Consider the following 21,124-nt stretch of genomic DNA (forward strand, 5'->3'; position numbering starts at 1 on the left):
TGCTTGGGCTAAAGTCCAGCACTGCTTCTTCCTAATTGTCATCTCTCTCTGCCTTAGTTTACTCATCTGTAAAATGGGGATGATGGCAACAGTAACACTTAGTTCACAAAATTCTTAAAGATTAAATACAGTGTTGCATGTAAAATCAGTGCTGGTCCCTGAGCGCTCTTCTCAGTGTCTGGCCATCATCATCACATATAATAAATGCATAAACACACCTCTGTTCCAGGCATGTGTGGATATGTACACTGGCATAAGCCACCTCCCACATTCTCAGGAATACATAGCCGTGCCCATACTCCCCCCCAACACACAGTCACACACTCTCAGCCTCCACAGGAAAGGACCACCCCATGCACCGGAGGTGAGCCTGGCAGGCCCACAGGGCTGGCTGACGCCTGAGGTCTCTGGCCAGCTGGGCCACGCCCTGTGGCTCAGGCTGGAGTTGTTCCTCACTGGAGTAGCAGTGACTTTGGTCAGCAGCCCTGGTTGCAGCAACTGACGTCTGAGCTGCTGGCATCTGGCACGGGCCTGTCAGCAGCCCTGGGTGGGTGCAGCCCCGGGGGTGCCTCCCCCAGAGGCCTGACTGTGAGACACATGCCAAAGCATGTGTGGAGACACAAGCCAAACCGGGAGGTCTGTGTGGAGCTGGGGTGGATGCTTCTGCCCATGTGTGCCCGTGCCCACCTGGGCAGTGTTCGAGCCTGTCCATCTTGGCTCAGTGAAGGTGCCCACAGCCAAGCCAGCGGCAAGTGGTGGGAGGCTTAAGGCCACACAGCCCAGCTCTGCACATTTGAAGGCTGGAGTGGAAGGCGCCCAGGCCAGTGTTCTCAGGCAAGGTTGGTGGGGACCACCGGGCCTTGAGGATGATGAGGGTCTCAGCCCCAAGTCTTGGGCATACAGCGGGATCCTAAGTTGCTGCTCTGGGGTGGGGAGATGCTCACAGTTAGCTGGTAATGCAGGCTCCCAGGCTCCCCAGAAGTTTCTGGTGCAGCAAAGATTTTGAGGTGGGAAGGACCCAGAGATGGCCCTGGCACATCCGTGGGGCACCTGAGCAGTGTGAGGCGCGCAGTGTCATGCCACCCTGCCCATTGGGCACCTCAGCCACCATTCAGCCCCCCAGCAAGTCTCTGCCTGTTCTGGGACCTCCACTTGGGTTCTGCAGAAGAACACCCGGGGCTCAGGCTGATGCTTCTTGGCAGAAACTGGGGGAGTTCCTGAAAGTGCTCCCCCAGAGGCTGAGCGAAGCGGGGAGGACATACCAGGCAGAGACCCCTGCAAAGTCCATGCCTTCTGGCTTCCCTGGAAATTGTCTGAGCCGCGGCCACACCGTGGTGGCCTGGGCCTCAGGGAGTATGGCCAGGCTGACCTAGGCAGCCCTCCCCATGGCTCCATGACTTTAGGCCCAGAATGTGCAAGTGGTGGTGGGTATAGTGAAGGTGGCCCCCATGCACCCCACGTGGGTGAAAACAAGGAAATTGACCTGAATCTGGCCGAGAGGGGAGGGAGGCATCCACCTCAGGTTCCAGAGGGTGGGGACGTCGCTAAAGCCCTGTGCCAAATAGGCCTGGGCCTCCAGAGTCCAAGCCCCTCGTCTAGGGATTCTTTTTCTTTTTATCTTTTTACTTTGGCTTTTTAGAGCAGTTTGGGGTTCACAGCAAAATCAAGCATAAGGTACAGAGTTCCATGTCCTCACACATGCAGAGGACACCCCCACCCCCAGCATCCACATTCCCATTGCACAGTGCATTGTTACTACTGATGAACGTGGATTGACACACCCTACCCACCCAGTTAGGCTCACCTCCGGGGTCGCTGGGCTGCACCTTCTGTGGGTGTGGACCAACACACAACGGCGTGTATCCATGGTTACAGTGCCATGCAGATGCCCCTGTGTCCCAAGGGCTCTGCAGAGCTGCGAACAGTTGAATCCCCAGAAAGGGTGGGGGCAGGGGACACTCAGGACTAGATCGCAGGCTGTTTGCTGTCCCAGGCCTGTCACGCAGGGCAGTGAGGTCCTAGCTGAAGACCTAGGAGATGACCCTGGGTTCTGAGCCCTGGGCAGTGTTTTCCTCTGTCCCTCTCCACTGGTGTCCTGGCAGCCCTCAGGCAGCCTCCTGCACCTCCCTGGGCTAAGCCCAGCTGGGAGTGCCTGGGAAGCCCCCAAGGTGCCCCTCCTTGGACCTCAGTGGTGCCCAGGGGAAGCCCTGGGTCTCTTGACAAAAAATGGTGCAGGTTTGGAATTGATGAGCTCTGCCGTGGGCAGGAAAGAACTGGTGCCAGATTGCTCTGGGGACAGAGAAGGATCAGAATGGGACGGGGGTGAAGACAGGACCCCGTGAAGAGTACCCACTAGGAAGGGATGAAGGCACGTAGCAGACTTGTAAGACCTGGGTGCTCAGACTGCTTTGCTTAGTCAACACTTGTTTGAATGATGAATGAACAAACCAGTGAATGAAAAGAGACTGAACGGGCCCTTATCATTCGGCCATGACCGTCAAGGGTCACTCCAGGGCGCAGTGGCCACTTACTGTGATTGAAATGTCAATACACTTAAGGGCAGCTGTGAGTAGCACAGATGTGGGAATGCCGCTGACCCGTGATGGAGAAAGGGGACAGTGGCCGCGGGAGGCATCCATGAGGCATGTGTCCCCGGATGCCTTTAAAGCAGAGAAAGCACTTGACTCTGGGCACACCAGTGGTCCTAACTCACAGGCCCTAAATGGGCCATGTTTGGTCTTTCTGACAAGGGGGCTTTCATACATTGGATGTATTATTGTTTCTGTTTTTAAATTTTTTCGTCAAACACTTGTGGCAGTATGCATCGCAGCCCATCAGGCCCTCTGCTCGGGGAGCGTGTTGGCCTGTCTCTTCCTCCTTAGGCAAGTGCAGGCTCCTTGCGGCTGGACAAGGGCCAGGCATTTGCCAGGCTTCTGGGCTGACAGGCTCTTCGCCTTCCCCTCCTCATCTAGGCCCCCACTGCCTCTGCCAAATTCTGGGTTCTCATGGCCCTATTCTCTTCATCCCCTCTGCAGGCTGGTGGTTCGTGAGCACCTCTGAGGAGCAGGGCTGGGTCCCTGCCACCTACCTGGAGGCCCAGAATGGCACTCGAGACGACTCAGACATCAACACCTCCAAGACTGGGGAAGGTGAGGGCCTGTAGGCTTCAGGGTGATGGGTAATGAAGCAGGTTCGGGGAGCTGGCTGACCCTGGGATCCCCATCCCTGGCTCAGGAATGAGTCCCCCTCCTCTTGGAGACAGCTTTCTCACTCCTCCCTAAAACCATCAGATCCCTGAAGAGGGCTAGGCCACGCTAAACCCCTTCTCTCTCTGTCCGACCCACAGGTTCCCCTCCTATCCCAGATCTGCCCCTGCTGGCCCCCATGTGGGGCTAAAATTAATGGAGAAATCCCCTCAGGGTGTGTATCTCAGAGTTTGGCACCATTGGGGTAGAGACTGCGAAGAAGAGTCTTGGGGCTGGACTCCTGAAGCCCTAAATTCCTCTGGGGGACCCCACAGAGCCCCACCTTTGCCTGCCCCGCCCCGCTGTGCTCCCTGCACAAGGCCAACCCCGAGGGGCTGTGTGCACACAGCCTCCGTGCCTGTGCTGCTCTGCTCAGAGGCCTCTGCTCCGGTGTCTGTTAGTCTGGCTGAGGGCGCAGACGCAGAGCACAGGCCTGTGAGTCACTGCTCAGTGCTGTAGTCTCCGAGGGGTGGCCTCTGCACCATCAGCCTCTCTGACTCTGGTCCAGTGTGGCTATTCTGGGTCTTCCTAGTTGCATTTCAAGGAGCCTGCCCCAGGGCCAGCCCTGGCCTGGGCAGCCTGTCCATGGACTCAGGTATTCCCCAGAGCAGGCTGCCAGAGCCCAGCGAGTGTGAGGCACCCCTCGTTCCCAGCTGCCTGCTCCTAATGACTTCCAAACCTCCCGTGTCCTGGCAGCAGGAGCGCCTGCCCTAACGGTCAGTGGTGACTGTCCAAATGGGCATGTCTGAGAGTCAGGGATGGAGGCCTGCCACCTGGGGCTCAGGCCACCTCCAGGTCTGCCCCCCGCCCCCTCTTCCCCATCGCGCGGGCCAAAATAAGCAGCCTGCCAAGAGCCAGCTCCTTGTTCATCCTTCCCCTAAATGAATGTCCGTTGCTTGGCAGGCGGTGGGAGCCCCACCCTTGCTCCTATAATGCTTCCTGTCAGTCCCTCGACCAGAACTACAGTCCCTACAGTGTGAGTCCACCTTGTGACAGGTTTCCAGGGACCAGGCCCCATCAGGACGGGCTCGCGCGTCCAGGCCAGGTGCTCAGTCCTCCCTGGCTGTTTCCTAAGCCCTGGAGCTGAGCCTGCACCCCGTCTCACCTCTGCTTCCATTGCACTTTGCAGCAGTGGAAGCTCTTGGCCCCTGAGCCGGCTCTGGTCTAGTTCGTCTGCAGTCACCAAGCCTCAACTCCTACCCGGGGCCTCTCAGAATTAACAGTCCCTTGAGTGTCCTGAGGTCTCATTCACCCCTAGGTGTTTGGCCGGTGCTTTATATGCCATCCCCACTGCCCCAGGAGGGTGCTGTTGGGATCCCACTTTCCTGATGCTGGAACTGAGGTTTCGAGAGGGTTAGCTGCATGCTTGTCTTTGTGAGGCCTTGGCCCTGGTTGGCCTGCTTTGCCCCTGGTTGGCCTGCTTTGCCCCATGGTCTTCAGCAATGGGCCACGTGCCTCTCCATGGAGCATTTTGCTTGTAAGCTGCTCTAGGAGGGTGTGCATGTGGCATCGGAGACCTGCCTGGAAAGACTGTGCCAAGAGTGTCAGCGTGGAGATTTGGGGGTGTGGTGGAGGAACAGGACACCGGTCCAGGGCAGGAAAGAGCCTGAGCTGTGTGTGGACGCGGACACCAGCCTGGCTGGAAGGGGGCACGGTGCTTGGCATAGAACAAGCAGTAGCAAGTTGTAGAGGCTTTGACTTTGACAAAAAATCAGGAGGCCAGTTGCACGTTCTGCATTCAGAGGGTGTGTGGGTGTGTGCACCCAGGGTGACCCTCCTTAAAACAGGCTGTTCTGCATGCTTTTGGTGGGACCTGTGTGCCAGTACTGCTGGCAACATCTGGGCAGCTGTGAATGCCAGCGCCATGAATCTGGGCATCTTCACCAGCTTTACAGAAGGGTTCCATGCCCAGCTCTGCCCAGTCCACAGACCCAGGGCTTCACTGGGGCTGCGGTGGAGACCACCCGCCCTGGTCCCCTCCCTGGCCACCTCCACACCAGCCCTGTTGCCATCCCATCGCAGGTCCCCTGAGCCCTGTGGACAGAAATCCCATCAGACCTCCCCTAACAGCTCATGCCAGCAGAGCCCCTCCCAGCCTGGTCTCACCCATGACCCAACTTACATCCCACAGGGCCCACCCAGTCCCTTGCCTTACTTCTCTCCAGGGCAGGTGTTGTCAACCCCAATGACTGACAATGAAACAGAGGCTCAGAGAGGGACAGTGGCCCACCCCGGGTGACAGAGCAACCTGGCAGCAGGGCCTAGACTGAACCCACACCTCTAACCTATCATCCAGGCCTCCTGCTTACAAGAAGCAGGTCAAACAGGCCGCTGTCTTCCTTCCAGGAAAGCAAACACTTCCCAGGCAGCTTCGGCAACACTTGGCTCAGGTGTTTCTGGGCAGTTTCGCTGTGACTGTAGCTGCCAGCCTCCCTTCCCCAGACCTGGGCAGCCTAGCACCCTCCCCCCACAGCGCCATTTTGAGCTCAAGTCCTGGTCTGGTGTCTGTGCCACCTGATGTCCGATAGGAAGGCAGGCGGCATCTGGAGCTGGGCCAAAGCGACCAGATGACGAGCACACGAGCCGCCCCAGGGTGGGTGGCCCGGACGACAGGGCTCTGGAGCAGCGAGAAGCTGGGGGTGGGGGCAGCTTCTCTCATCGGGAATCCAAACGGTGACGGAGCAGAGCCAAGGCCCATGGCCCCTGCCCACGTGTGCACCTCCCTCGCCCTGTTTCTCGGGGGGTCAGCCGTGTGCGCAGCCTTGAGGTGGGCCCTGGGCGTGCAGAGACCCAGCCTTTGCCCTCAACAGACTCGATCCCCTGGGAGTCACTGTGAAAGGGGGGGTCACTGTATATGCAGAACAGTGAGAGCTATAAGCCCCGCAAGGGAGGGACCCCGAGTGTCCCTTGGGCACGTGTGTTCTTCCACGCACAGTGCCTGGCGCGCAGTGGCAGGTTCATTAGCAGGACTTGGTGAGTGCGTGGGTGGTGGGGCGGGGAGCCCCAGTCTGAGGCGGCCCCACACCACCCCGGGAACCGGCACTGCCCAGCCGTGGTGGGGGCAGCAGCCTCTCCCTGGGGCTGCAGCTGAGGGCCATCTTTGCACCGGAGCCAAGGGCCCCCTTCACCTCCCAGGCGCTGGGATTCTAGATTCTCAGCCCGTCCCTGGCTCGGGGGCGTGCCCTTCAGTTTTGGTTGAACTTTTCCCCACACGCCCTTGGTGTCAATAGTCAGAGGTGCCACAGCCGGCGTGTGCCACGACCTGGGAGTGGGAACCGCCCCTCCCGCCATTCGTTCCTGCCCCATCCCATCCCATCTCATTTCCATCTCCATTCTCTCTGCCGGTGACTGTCGGCCGTGTGTCCCATCGTGTGTCCCATCGTCACCTCCCACACCAGTGTCCAAGAGACGCAAGGCCCATCTGCGGCGCCTGGATCGCCGGTGGACCCTGGGCGGGATGGTCAACAGGCAGCACAGCCGAGGTGACCACGGGGGCTAGCTTCTCCTCACCTGCAGCCACCGCCTCTTGCTCCCTCTCTCACTAACACCTCTCCTCCTCTCCCGGCTCTGCCCTGTGACCTCCTCACCCAGACCCGCAAACCCGCTGCCCAGACTTTTCTCTCGCCTACTGCAGCTTGGGGTGGGGGCGGGGGGTGGGCACAGGGTCTGCTTGGGAATTGGGATGGCACTTGGAGGTGGCTCTGGCTTCTGCCAGTGACCTGGGGATGGGGGTCATGGGACCTAAGACACGGTTGTGGGGGCAGCTGGGCTCGACGAAAGACCACACTTGCCCTCAGAGCTGCAGGTTAAGAGAACTGAGTGTTTCTGAATCTCTCCAGGGGCCATTACACACACTGTCTCACCCGCTCACCTCATCGCCTTCCTCCTCTGAACAGGCATTTTCTCGGCCAGAGCTGTCCCAGCATTGTTCAGGGACAGAATAGGAGGGAGGGCCAGCTCACAGCCCATCTCCATCAGCCAGCTCCCAGGAAACCAGAAAGGGATCAAGAGCCAGGCCCAGCCAGGAGTCCCCAGCATCTCTGCCACTAGGACTTGGAATTGTGGGGTGGGGAGGCTGCTGACCAAGAGGATTCCAGGGAAACCCCTGGTGTGCCATGCAGGCTGGTCAAGAACCAAGACGTTTGCAGGTTCAGGGCCTTTCTAAAATCCAGGAGCTTATGACACAGTGGGTGGGGGCCTCTGGACAAACCCCTACATGTCTCCACACCCCCGGCCCTGGGCGGCCAGTTCCAGCACAGCTGAGCTTCTTCCTGAACCATTCCGTAAGACCATTATTGGTATCTGCCTGTGGCCAGCTTAGTGTTGGACTCAGAGCCCTGGCCCTGAGGAGCCCAGCTTGTCCTGAAGATGGAGCGTGGGTTGGACCCTGGAGGCCAGCACGGGACGGGGCCCTGAATTGTGGAAACAGCAGGAACAGGTGGAATGTAAAGCAAAAGCACCCTGGAGCTAGGACAGGTGGGACAGCATTGCTGTGGGATCATGCTGAGACACAGCCCCAAGCCTTGGTGGCAAAGGACAATGGGACACCGGCCTGGAAAAAGCATCAGGGAGGAGGGCTCGCCCTTCCCCACCCGCTCCAGCATCTGCTCCAAACCCCATCGCACACTGAGCCCCGATGACAGCTCTGTCTCCATGACCACGTGGACATGTGTCACCAGCAAAGCGCCCCGCCCAGGCACAGGCCTAATGGCCACAGTACACTGTCACATCCCACCCCACAGATGCACACCCACGGGCCTGCGCACACATCCACCGTTCCACCTATGCAGCCACACAGAGATGGTCACAAATAGCATGCACACCAGCTGCTCACAACCACACATAGCCAGCTCTGCAGCAACGCAAGTACACACACAGCTTCACAGAGGCTCCTGTACGTACCATACACACACATGAACGCATGTCACATAGACACGGGCCCAAACACCCCACCAAATACATGACTCTGCGGTCCCCCATAAGGATGCCAATATGAGCCCACAACTTCTTTTTCTCTCTCTTAAATAAGAGATCTGAACAATACTGTTTCCCAGCCTCAGCCCTAAGTTAAGTCAGGCAGCCAAGGAATGCTTGCAGGAAGTTGGCAGGGAGAGACTGCTGCAAAGAGCCCAGCTGGTGGGGGGAGTCAGGCAGTGGGTCACGTATGACTAGACAAGAGAAAAGCGGCACTTCCCCGGGGCCTCCACTCCCGCTCCCTAGGCTAACCAGGCCCGTGGAATCCAAAGGCCCCTCGCAGCAGGGTTGAGTAAGTTGTGGGGGCCAGGAAGGGAGCTGGGGAGACTGCTGACGGAGGGGAAAGTGTTTGGAAAGAGGAGGCGTCTGTGGTTTGGAAACTGCAGGGCTCTCCAGCCCCTGCCTCCAAAACCAAAATCGGCCTGTCCACCTCCCCCAGCCACCCACCCACTCACCCAGTGGGCGGCCTGGCCGGTCCTTCCTGTGGCAGGGTTGCCACCATCCTTGGAGTGACCACCGCCTCGGTCTTTTCAAAAGCCCTGAGGTGTTTCCAGAACTCATAGTCCCCACTCCTTCAACCCCAGCTCCAAGGGGGCACTCTATTCTAGGGACCCCTACCAACCCAAGCCACTCAGCCACGAGCGAGGCCACTTCCATCTGGCCAGGCCTCCTCCCATCTGGCCCCCACGTGGGGTGGGTGGCACTGGTCCCGTGGAGGGGCTGGCCCTGCTTGCCCCTTGGGGAAATGTGAGTTGGGGGCCTGACTCCCACGCAGCATGTGTTCACAGGGCAGCAGTCCACGCCTCTGCCGCCCAAGCCAACTGTGGCAGAAACCAGGCCCTCAGGCAGACCAATTGGAAGAGTTGTCCTGCCTGGAGCCGGGGCTCAGAATTGTCATCACCTGGAACCTACACAGCTACAGGGCTGGACCAGCCAGATACCTTACTATGAGCCCATCAACTCCCAGACCTCTGTGTTCACATCAGCTCCAGGGCCACCAAGAAAAGGGCCTTTTGCAGTAAAGCCAAAGGCCTTGGCTTCACTGGGTGAAGCTGACATTGTTGGTTCTGCCCACCCCAGGAGGGTCCGGGGAAGCAGGGTGGTTACATGGCCCCAGGGCTCTGTCCTCACAGCGCCCCCAGGGGCTGTGGAGGCCCGCGCGCTGGCCTGGCAGCTTCAGGGCCTGAGCCCACAGGACACGGTTTAGGCCCTGTTCTCGGCCCTGCGGCTGGGCAGGGCTCCTCTGATCTTCCCAAGAGAAGGACTGTAATTTTTCTCTGCAAAAGCAACTTTGCCTAGGAAAACTTTAATGATGGCTTCCTGCTCGAACCACAGCTTTTAAAAATAGCCCAGCTGAGCAAAGGCAAAATGTGGACTGCAGGCCTCGCCTCACCCTAACCTCAGAACTCTAGATTCCCGGGGCCTGGCAGTGGCCTGAGGGCCAGTGCCAGGGCCGGGATATACCGTGCCCCACTGGAAAATGGAGCGGGACCAGGCGCAGGCAGGAGAGTGGAGGGTTGGCCTGTCCAAGGCTGAACTTCTCAGAGGCCGAGTCAGGGTCTGGCTGAAGGAGGTTCTCAGGCGGCCTTGGCAGCTCTCCCCAGCATGGCCGCCTGGAATCTGAATGCTTCCAGGAGCTAGTCAGTGCTGAGAAAAGCTGGCACTAGAAGAGACTCCCATGGGTCCTTGCCCACCTCTCGCCTCTTGGCAGCCTCTCAGATCCAGCCAGCGGCCCATGGGCTCTTTCCTCACAGCCTGGCAGTGCAGCTGCCTCCGTCCCAAAGGGAGCTGCTATCTCGGCCCAGGACAGGGCTGCAGACAGGACCCCGATAATCCAGGGAAGAAGGAACAGATGGCCCTCCTGTCACAGGGCATTGGGGTGGCAGCTGCCCCTTACCCCACTGGTGCCAGAGGCTCTGGCAGGCTCCCCGCCATGGTCCAGCTGAGGATCAGGGTGATTGTCACAGCTGGGAACCAGGAGGTAAGGAGCAGGCGTCTTAGAGCCCGGTGTCCTGTGCCAGCATCCTGCTCTTTTGAGCTCATAGAAGGCCCCCTACTCAGCGCCCTGCTCAACCCGCCTGCCCCTTCATCCGTGTACAGCACAGCCCACTTGCAGTTGCCGATGTGTGTTGTTGGGTGGGGGGCGGGGGGCACCCACACCAGAGAAGACAGCATAGGTTCAGAGCGCCTACTGGAGTGGGCGTGATCAGGTGGCCAGTTCTTTCCCATCTATACTCTGCTGCTCCTTGTCCTTCTAGGGGGTGAAGGTGGGGACGTGTACCTCCTCCCGAGGCCTAAGCACTCCCCTGGGAGGCTCTCCACCTAGAGGGCAGGTTTCTGCGGCCAGCCAGCTGTGGGTCTGGCTGTACAGCGGCTCCCAGGAGATGAGCAGAGCTGCCCCCAGGAGACACAGAAGCATCACCTCCCTGGAAGCCTGAGCAAGGACCCTCTTGGAGGCAGCAGGGCCCCTGCCAGGAGAGAGGCTGAGGGAACCAGGGGTGTGCACGTGGCCCATCCTCCCCATGCCTGCCCTCCTGAGCTTTTCCTGAGCTCCCACAAGGCGCCTCTTGCCCAGGGCCCAGGAAACCCCGAACAAGGCCCACAGCCAGACTGTAAGGCCAGAGCAGACAGCTCCCCGGAGGGATGCTGTCCTGTGTGGTGAGGTCAGCATGCTGCCCCCTGGAGGATGTATGGACACACAGGCTCACTTGGGGCTCCAGGAGGTCCTGCCTGATTGGACTGCGCCCAGCGCTGCCACTGCTCACTGGGCCATGGGACCCTCATCTTAACAAGACACACACAGACTCTGTCATTGAACTTGTGTTCCCTGGAGTCCTCTTGGGGAAGGTACATGGTTAGGTGGGTGGTCAGATCAGTGGTCAGGTAAGGCTTCAGCGAGGATGGGCCTCTGGAGCATTCAGATCGGACAGGAAGGATTTAAGGGGTTGAGGTGGAGAAGGGCTAGGAGAGCAAGTCCGGGACACAGAGAGGTGTGGCCCATTTGGGGGACACCCAGGGTTGGTCTCAGACTCCCCGACACAGGCCCCAGGAGGGGCAGGTTCCTCCTAACCCTGCCCACAGCTCAGGGAGCCTCTGCGGTCCTAAGGACTCCAGATCCCGGCAGCCTGGCTACTGTTACTGGGCTGGGAGAGCCTCTGTGTTGCCCAGGGTTTTACCGGAACACCTGGTGCCTTCAGCACACACTGAGATCAGCAGTGAAGCCTGGCTCCTTTCCTTCCCTTTCCTAGAAAAGCCAGAGGCCAACCCAGTGCCCCTTGGCAACCAGCTAAGCAAAGGCCGTGCCAGGGGGCAGGAAGAGACAGCAAGGAGGACCACATCCCAACCTCAAATAACTGTGCTTTCTTGCTTTGCCTGCCACCCACAGAGGAGAAGTATGTCACTGTGCAGCCTTACACCAGCCAAAGCAAGGACGAGATTGGCTTTGAGAAGGGCGTCACTGTGGAGGTGATCAGGAAGAATCTGGAGGGCTGGTGGTATATCAGGTAGGAGCCCCTGTAGAGAGCGAGATGCCCTGAGCAGCAGAGCAGGTGGACGCCAGGTGGGGAGTGGACACCGACGGCAGCTTTGCACCCATGGCCCCGGCTTGGCTGTGCTGAGTCCGTGCAGCCAACGGGCTCGAACAGAGAGCGCTCACCTGGCAGATTCTGCCCTGGGACATGTAAAGCAGAACTGAGCCGCGGCCAGGCGGGGCACAGGGGCCCCGGCTCAGCCTGCAGACGGTGGTGCAGTCCTTCCCACGCGACTGCCAAGAGGGCCCGGTACATCTGAGTGCAGTTTTCTGCATCCAGCTGTGGCTGCCTGGTGTGCTCCGCAGCTCAGGCCACCTGGAGCACCGGCATCCGTGGGCCTTGCTGAGGCCCCAGCAGGCCGCCCCTGCCGCCCATGGCCCAGCACCCCGGCTCTGTCCCAGGCTGTTCCTCTCTGCTGGCTCACGTGGTTACAACAGCTGAGGGAGAAGTGAGGCCCAGGCCTCTTCTCCAGCCCCTCCCTCTCCAGGGCCTAATCACTCTCTCCGGCTGAGAAACCCACTGGGGAGTGAGGGGAGGGCAGTGGGGAGCTTTCCTGATGCTCCTGGAAACAAAACCCAGGGGCTTCACTCGCCCCTCCCTACCGAGTCCTGCCAGTCCAGTCCCCTCTGTCCTGGGACTCCAAGGCCGGCGCCACCCTCCGGGAGCCTTGTCCTCCGGACATGGTTTGGTTCTTTGGGGACTCACTCAGGTGTGATGGTTTTGCCAGTTTCTCTCTTCTCTGCCTGTAGCCCGCCTGGCAGAGATAGTCCCACATCTGTGGGCTTTGGGGATCCCCTCGCCCGCCCACCACACCCAGGAACCCTAGACTCACTGTGGGCGGGATGCATGTTCTAGGCTGTGTCTCCCACAGTGGGGACAGGTGTGAGACCAAGGTGACGCAGGCACTCACAAGATGGCTTTTCAGACCACGGCTGACCAGCTGCCAGTGATGGTCTGTGCTGATGGGTAGGACGATGGTCACTGGCCTCAGGGGACTGACCCTTAGTGTGACCTGACACCACATAGCTGCCCTGACCCCCATGCCTGTGGTCAGGAGGGCTAGGGTGTCCCTTTCTTTCTGTCCTGTTAGGTGGGTCAGGGCTGTGTGCCTGGACATATGCCACCCAAAGCCACTGCCTCAGGCCTCCACGCTCTCGAGGTAGTGCAGGCTAGAGCCAGCCCACACACCCGGCAGCCACTTGCACCACGTAGGAGGCCTGCGGACATTCTGGCCTCTGGGCAGCGACACCGCTTGCCTGGAGGTTATCTTACAAAGCTGCCGGCTTTTTGTTTGGTTTGTTTTTTTAAGTTTTCTAACATGACCAATAAAGCCACTTTGTGCTGCTGCTTCTAGTCGCCTCTTGTCCCAAGGGCCTAGCCCGTTTGCCGGCCGGAGCTTCAGCCGAGAAAACCCTGCTGAAAAGGTTCCACCTTAAGAAGTCTGTCAGACACCCCCTTAAATGTGCCATTTCCCAACATTCCAGGCTCTGTGTTGATCCTCATTTCCTGCCTTTCTTCTGCACCCGCCCCCCAACACACACACACACACACACACACACACACACACACCCTCTCTCTCCATCTCTCCTTTTCCAGTTGGCTTCCCTCTGGCGTCATTCCATGCTCCAGAGCTGGAAAGCAGATGTGAGCGGAGCTGGACCCAGACACACACGGCCGCTCCCGATTCCCTTGCCTCTCCGCCTGGGATCTAATTTTATCCGTGTAGCACCGAAGGAACACGCGGGTCTGAAGTGGGAGCACTGGGGGCGGCGGCCGGCCTGTCGCTCCCGTAAGGCCCCACGGCCTCCCTCAGCAGTGTTCTCACAGGAAAGGGCTCCCCACGGCCAGCAGGTTCCGCATCCTCTCTTCTCCAAGATGGAGGAGCGCCGGGGTCCGGGCCAGATGCTGCCCCCAGCTAGCTGCCTGACCCCCGCTACCTGCTTCGCTTTTCTGAGCCTTGGCGGTTGCCTCATGGAAGATGAGGCATCTCAACCAGCTGTTCCCATCCTGCCTTGAAGTCCTGCGCCTCTGTCTGTCGGCTCCCCGACTTTCCATCATTTGTTCGCGGTGTCTGCCTCCCAGGTCCCACACGGGCCTCTTTCTTCTCCGGCCCCTTCCTGCTCCCGCCCCTCCAGCAAGGCTCGAGACATGTCCTCGACAGAAGCTTTAACTTTCACATTCCTTTTTCTCCCACCTAATGAGAGCCCCAGAGCAAGGTCAGATGGAGAGGCAGGGGAGGGGACTGTCAGACATCTGGCACGGAGGAGCCATTCCGGAGAGCCAGCTGTGTCCCAGGAAGCAGACGGGGACCTTACAACCAACTCAGGGGCAGTGACAGCTGCTGGGCTGGGAAGTGGGTTTGGGTAGAAGCTCAGCACCATGGGAGAAAAAAGGGGACAGCTCGTTTTCAGAAGTCATCGAGCAGTAAATTAAGGCAGCCTGGCGTCTCGCCTTTTCTCCCGTTTAGGAGTTTTCAGGTCTTGTTTTCCAGTCCCAAAGGTTTATAATTTATCCCATCACATGCCTTAGTTTTTTCCGTGTATGGTTTGAGCCTTTGGAATCCCATTTAGAAAGGTTTCTCAACCCCTCGAGATTAGGCAAATACTCACAACTTGCATTTTTAATTTTACTATAGGGCGTGAGGCCAGGGTCTCACTCATTTTTCTTAACTAGATAATCAGGTGTCCCCAAATCAGTAACTGAATAAATCTGTCCTTACCTCATAAATTTGGAATGTTTCTTTGCACTGCCCGGATAGCTCAGTTGGTTAGAATGTTGTCCAGGTGCGCCAAGGTTGCAGGTTTGGTTCCCGGTCAGGGCACACACAAGAATCAACCAATGAATGCATAAATAAGGGGAATGATAGATTTCTCTATATGTCTCTCTCTTCCTCTCCTTTCTTTTCTCTCTCTAAAAAAAAATCAATGGAAGGAAGGAAGGAAGGTCAGAAGGTCCTGATTAGCGTTTGTCTGTTTGTGGACTTGTTCCATGAACTTGAGCCATCTGCCACTTCTGCAGAGTGCAGATCTTTCCCCACTCAGTCAGTCTTCTTCAGAGATATCGTCCCAGTTGGTCTCAATGTGTTCATCCTTCTGGGTAAGTTTTTGCAGTTACTTTATCCATGCATTTTTCCAAAGAGAAAAAAATTTAGCTCTGGGGTAGGGACTTGTGCAAGGTACCGGAGACCAGAATTCAGGTTTTCTAGCTCACCTGAGCTACTACCTCTTTGCCTCTCTGATAATACCTCTCTTACCAATAGGACATTTAGCTCTAGACACCTTATTTTTTATTTCCAGAATTCCCCTTTTCTTATTGCAAGGTAGCAGGCTTTTATGAAGTCTACCTTTCAGGCAACCCAAAATTTGCGGAACCTCTCACCTGAATGCCCCACATTTGCCTGACTTTGCAGAGTGTGGGAATGCCCGCCAGGAGGCATTGGGCAAAGAACAAGGAGGTAGTCAGAAACTGTGTCCTAGGTGTCTTCTCCACCTGCCCTCAGTTGCAGGTCTCCCCGGAGCAGAGGGATTGCCACGTGTCTCCTGAACACGGTGGAAATGGCCCTGCTGGGCAAAGCCAGATGGAGCCTGGGCCTGGGGGCAGGGCTTGAGGGCCTGCCCTCAGGCCTTCAGCGCTCTGGTGACCCATGTCCCACCCCTTCCCCACAGATACCTGGGCAAAGAAGGCTGGGCACCAGCATCCTACCTGAAGAAGGCCAAGGAAGACCTGCCAGCACGGAAAAAGAACCTGGCGGGCCCAGTGGAGATCATTGGAAACATCATGGAGATCAGCAACCTGCTGAACAAAAAGGCATCAGGGGACAAAGAGACTCCACCAACCGAAGGCGAGGGTCCGGAGGCCCCCATTGCCAAGAAGGAAATCAGCCTGCCCATCCTCTGCAATGCCTCCAACGGCAGTGCCCTGGCAGTCCCTGAGAGGACCGTCTCCAAGCTGGCCCAGAGCTCCCCGGCCGTGGCCCGGATTGCCCCTCAGCGGGCCCAGATCAGTAAGAGTCTTTCTGAGCCCCCAGGTCCTTGCTGCAAAGATATTTATAGAGTGGGTGTGGGGTGCAAGGAAAGCTGGAAAGGCATGGGGGACCCCACATCATTTTCTTCCTGAGATCTAGATGGACCCCTGACCCCAGCCTCACTCTGTTGACTGGTGTCGTGCTAATTACAGGAGTGGACAAGGCAGTGCCTCCCAAGCCCTAGACTGAAGATAAATCACATCCATATATAAGCTGCTAGCGTTCCCTTCTCGAGTGGAGAGCCAGGCATGCTCCCTTTGTGGACAAGTGTAGTCCCCCTAGCCATGAAATGTGGGCCGTAGATGCCAGGCTGCTCTGCCAAAGAGGGGCATCTTCCTGGGCCTTCCCGCGCCTTCCTGATTCCCCCCATGAATTTCTAGAAGACTACAAGATCTGGATGAGGTGGCTTTACCGCTCTGTACAAGCATATTTTAAGGGACGTTCTTCAGGCTTCTCCTCGTGCCTACAGGAGGAACCCTGCTCTCTGGCGAGCGCTGAGTCTCCACGCACCTGTGGCTCAAGTGCCTTCGGCTGAGGGTTCAACTGTTCTCTATTAGGAGAGACGAGCTTCTGTTTGTGTCCAGCCTTAAAATCTGGAGGAAAGCTGTTTCTGTTCTAAACTTGGTGAAGTTTGCTCTGTGCCTGAAATCTTTTAGGCAGGCAGTTAGGAAATCTCTTTTTAATTGTATTTTTCCCACTACCATTTATCCCCCTTATACCCCCTTCCCCCCCACAGTCACCACCCCGTTGTCCATGCCCATGAGTCCTGTTTGCTCAGTCCCTCCACCCCCTGGGCCCCCATAGTTGTCACCCTGCCCTGCACCTGTGAGTCTGTCTCTGTTTTGCTTGTTTGTTCATTAGATTCCACATATGAGTGAACTCACGTGCTATTTGTCTTTCTGTGACTGACTTGTTTTATTTAGCTTAATGTTCTCCAGGTCCATCCATGCTGTCATAAAGGGTAAAATTTTCTTCTTTTTTTTACACCTGAATAGTAGTCCATTGTGTAGGGAAATCTTTTGAGGGCCTCTCCTCTTGCCTGGAATTGTACTAGTTTCTAAGGACTTAGTCATGAGCACAAAATAGACACGGTCTCGGCTCCACACTTTGAAAATCTATATATTGGGTTGGCCAATAATTTCATTTAGTTCTGTAAAAATAAAACATACATTTTTTATTTTCACCAATGACTTTATTGATTTGGATATTTTGAGTATGTCAGCTATCTCCCGTGCGGTGTGACAGAATAACGTTGATGACTGTCAGTTAACATCTCGATTTGATCGCTGTTAATGTCAGCTGGTCTAGCCGACCGTCCCAGAGCACCGTCCAGTGAGAAATCTCCAGCAGGAAACTTCGCAAACCACTTTTGACACATTCGATCTGTGACAGCACCTTCTCCATATACTGCACAAATCTTTTTCTGTGTTTCAGTTGCATTTTTACCTTTCTGGAAATAATAAAGCATAACAGGCTGAAAATGTTGCCTATTTTCTTCCATCTCCCATGTTAAAATGGCTACACAAAAATTCACCAATTTTGATAAGTTTTTTTTAAGGGCACGCTGATATGACTGACAGCTGTCACAATACAATCTATCAAAATTGTTTCAAATGAAGTTAAAGATGGCTAAGCACTAGCAGAGCCATCATTCGGGGGGAAAAACAAAAATTTTGGCCAACCCAGTACTTTGATAGAGCTGTATTCCCTTTCTCCTAGAAAATGCCTACAAAATGCCCCGTCGGTCCATTTTGCAATGCACACCCCATTGCAGAGGGCCCGTGGACCCCCCAAAGCATAGCCAACACACTGAGAGCTCAGGGGTTTCCTGCTGAGTAAGCCTGACCACAGTGCCTGTGTGACTGAGAGGGCGGGTCCTTCATGAGTGTGGGACGAGATCAGGATGCGGTCCCACCGAGGGAAGGCAGGGGCAGGCCATGTTGCCTGGTGTCTGGCTGGTGTTTTCTAAGCGATGTTTTTTTTCCCTAGGCTCCCCGAACCTCAGGACTAGGCCTCCACCTCGCCGAGAATCCAGCCTGGTATGTGTGCCGTATCTCTTCTCCCTGTTTTGTTCCTTTTCTGGGCGTGCGCGGTAGCGGCCCCCATTAATTGGCTGTCTCCCCGCAGAGCCTGTAGGTCCCTTCCAGCTGTGTGGGGCTGTGGGCAGAGAGGAAAACTTGCAGACCCCAACCTTTTGTGCAGTGGGGGACCAGCTGGACAGTTTATAATTGAAAACGCTCTGCACTCTAAAGCTAAATAAATCCACCCCGGCCACTGCACTGGCAGACATAAACATTTAGACTGGCCGGCGAGAGTGTCCAGCCAGGGCATTGCCAAAGGCTTGAAATGCAGCTGTCCATGTGAGCCTGAACACCTCTCAGCTTTGCCTTCCTTGCTGGGGAATGTCCGATGGAGGTGGTGGAGGCCAGAGGCGGGAGAGTGGAGGGCAGACCAGTGAGCACCCTCCAGGAGTTGGAGGGGGGTTGGCGTCAATCACCAGGATGGGTTTGTGCTGGAGCTTACAGATGCTCAGTGCTGCTGGGGGCCTGGCTTCTGTGGGCGGGGCTTCCTGGCATCCAGACTGTTGAGGAGGCCGATGGGCATTCAGGGTGCTGGGCTCGGGCCAGCAGCCGTGCTGGTGGTGGACTGAGAGCCCTAGAACAGAGGATGTTATCAAGGGCAGTGGGGTACAGTGGAAAGAAGGGGGCTTTGAGCCTGCCAGACATAGACTCATATTCCACTCCTGACACTTAGCAACAGGGCAAGTTGCATACGCGCCACAAGCCTCAGTGTCCTCATCTGTAGGATGGGGACAGTACCGGGATTCTGCTGGGGCTGCTGTGAGGATGAAATGAGCCGATGTGTGCTGCAGGCTGGCAGTCAGATTTCCACTTCCTGTGTCAGCTGTCACTGTCGGAAGCACTACCTGCGACAACTGCAGAAACAGACTTCTGAAGTCACACTTGGGCGCACAGCAAGGGTTACTGTGATCAGTGATCTCCGCCTGGGGGAGGGCAGCAGTTCCTGGAGCAGTGGGCCTTCGGCAGACAGGATTATTGAAGAGGTGGCCCCTGGAAAGGAGACCGAGCTTGCCCTGGCCATCGGCCCCCGTGGGCTTTCTAGCTCCCTTTTCTCTTGGGCTACACTCGGCTAAATGGCAAGTTCTTCCCTGCCTTTTCTCTCAGCCCCACTAATTACTTTCAGGCAGACTTGATTTTGGCAGGAATGGGGTAATTCCTTCCACACTTACCCAATGCAGGTCTTGCGGAGGCAGAGCCGCTGTTTCCAGCGAGGCGCGGCTGAATCCCACTTGGCCAGGGGGCCGGGCTGGGCCGGGGCCGGGGGCCACATGTGCTCACATGCACGGCCGCAGGGCCGGGCACCAGGGCAGGGAACGTTGACTGAGTCCTACCCAGTTCCTTCAAAACCAGCTTCTTCCCAGCCTCTTTTCACTCTGACCCCAGGCAGCTGAGCTGTCCCTGCTGGGTCAGGACTTGCCTGGAAGGGTGAAGGGTGAGGAGGGTGCAGAGGACAGGGTGGTGTTTACCTTTGACTTCTCTCTTCCCGTGGCCCTGGTGGGGCCAGAAGTTTGTATTTACATGATCTCGGTAATCCTCTCAATGGCACCACCTTCATTCCGGTTTATAGATGAAGGAACTGAGACTCAGAGAGGTCAAGCGCAAGGCCGTGCAGCTGGTGCATGGCTGAGCTGGGACTGAAGCTCACGCATGCCCAGCTGCAAGGCAGAGGTCTTTCCAGGTCTTTTGTCACAACACGGCCACTTCCCCCTCCCTAGTCTCCCACTCACGCATCTTCACTCAGAAAATGTTCTGTTTTAACCCCTTTGTATGAGACCAGAACACACTGGGAGTAATGGGGAGGCTCCAAGCAACTCGTGGCCAGAATAGAGGATGGGTGAGCTAGAATATCCACTCCATGAGGGCTCGGGGGTCGTTCTTTAGGTCCACTGTTGGACGCCCAGTGCCTTAGACCATCATCTGACACCCAGTTGACACAGAGCAAATGTTTGTAAAATAAACGAATGAGTCTCAAGTCACAGGCCATGGCCAAATTCTAAATGCCCTCAAACGTTGTCTAGGTATTCACGTGCCAGCCTCTGAAACAGGCCTCCCTGTGTGTGCCATCATCTGCAGGGCAGCGGGCCCTGGGCTGTATTCAGTGCTTGCCGACCTTCAGCAGCATCGTGATGACCGGCCAAGGGCTCTCCTCTCCTCACCCCGCACCCCGCCTGTAGAGACGGCTGTGTCCCCCAGCTCTGCCCTACAGCCGGCAGTCGCCCCTGCAGCCTTCTCCCTTAGACTTAAGGGAGCGACTGTCCTTAAGACAGTCGTGTGCCAGACAGTGTGTGCACAGACTTTGTTACAACGCCTTCTCTCGGTTTTCATTATCGTTTTGGTACCTAGCTGTTGAGGCTTCAGGAGACTGGACCTCCAGAGAGAAAGGGTAGGAATTGCTGTTACTGAGTGATCATTTTGAAGACTCAGACACAGCTCAAGTGAATCCTAGGAAGGAGAGTGACTCGGGTGATAGGTACATCCTCAGGTCAGCTGCTGTCTGGCTGGTGTAACTGCCGTGCTCCCTGCTCTTACAGATCTCATCAGGTGAGTTTTGCTCACTGAGTCCTTCTCTGCTGCAGGGGTTCCAGCTGCCGAAGCCACCAGAGCCCCCTTCTGTTGAGGTGGAGTACTACACCATTGCCGAATTCCAGTCATGCATTTCAGACGGGATCAGCTTTCGGGGTGGACAGAAGGCAGAGGTGAGTTTTGGGCCAGGAGGCTGAGGGTTTTAACTCAGGCTGGTCGAAGACCTGCTGCGATTCTCTTTTGTGTCTTGCTGGCACTGTTCCTGAGGGGCAAGCAGGAGTGGCACCGAAACAAGACCTATGAAGCTGGTAAGAAGCGCAGTCAGGGCTGGAGCCCAGGACTTGTGTTTTCACCCGGTGCTCGGCGCTCGTGGTGCTTCCCTCGCAAGCAGCCCTTCCCAAAGCATCACAGTTACAGGAGCTAGTGATGGGTGTGCCGTGAGACAAAGGGCTTCCGTGGCTGGGTGAGTTTAGAGGACAGTGGGTTCGACAAAATTCAAACCCTTTTGTTGTTTTAATTGCAGAACTCCTCAGACCCCACAATATGGAGATGTCACTGTGCATCTCTAAAAGGGGATTAGATCGGGCAGCACGGCCCAGTCCCAGTTGGTCCCGGCACACTGTCCCCCAGGAGCCCCCCGGGGGGCTGCGCATGTGGAAGTGCCGTTGCTGGGAGAACACGGTCCAGGTTGCTGAGGCAAGATGCCGGGGGCTGGGTTCTGGCCACATCTGCACCACAGGCACCTCT

At 56.9% G+C, this 21,124-nt stretch overlaps 1 protein-coding gene across 5 annotated transcripts in view; it reads left to right on the forward strand.

Moving 5' to 3' along the window:
- Positions 1-21,124, forward strand: part of SH3PXD2A (SH3 and PX domains 2A) — a 225,695-nt gene that overhangs the window by 193,915 nt on the left and 10,656 nt on the right. For all 5 annotated transcript variants that reach the window (XM_037064009.1, XM_037064010.1, XM_037064012.1 and 2 more), the window contains 6 exons: positions 3,036-3,149; positions 6,644-6,727; positions 11,605-11,722; positions 15,415-15,752; positions 17,763-17,812; positions 20,431-20,550. In XM_037064009.1, coding sequence (XP_036919904.1) covers positions 3,036-3,149; positions 6,644-6,727; positions 11,605-11,722; positions 15,415-15,752; positions 17,763-17,812; positions 20,431-20,550 — 824 coding nt within the window. The remainder of the gene's footprint in view (positions 1-3,035; positions 3,150-6,643; positions 6,728-11,604; positions 11,723-15,414; positions 15,753-17,762; positions 17,813-20,430; positions 20,551-21,124) is intronic.

This window comes from Sturnira hondurensis, unplaced genomic scaffold (assembly GCF_014824575.4).
Source record: "Sturnira hondurensis isolate 20B ecotype Veracruz unplaced genomic scaffold, ASM1482457v3 Scaffold0014854, whole genome shotgun sequence".
Lineage (NCBI taxonomy): Eukaryota > Metazoa > Chordata > Mammalia > Chiroptera > Phyllostomidae > Sturnira > Sturnira hondurensis.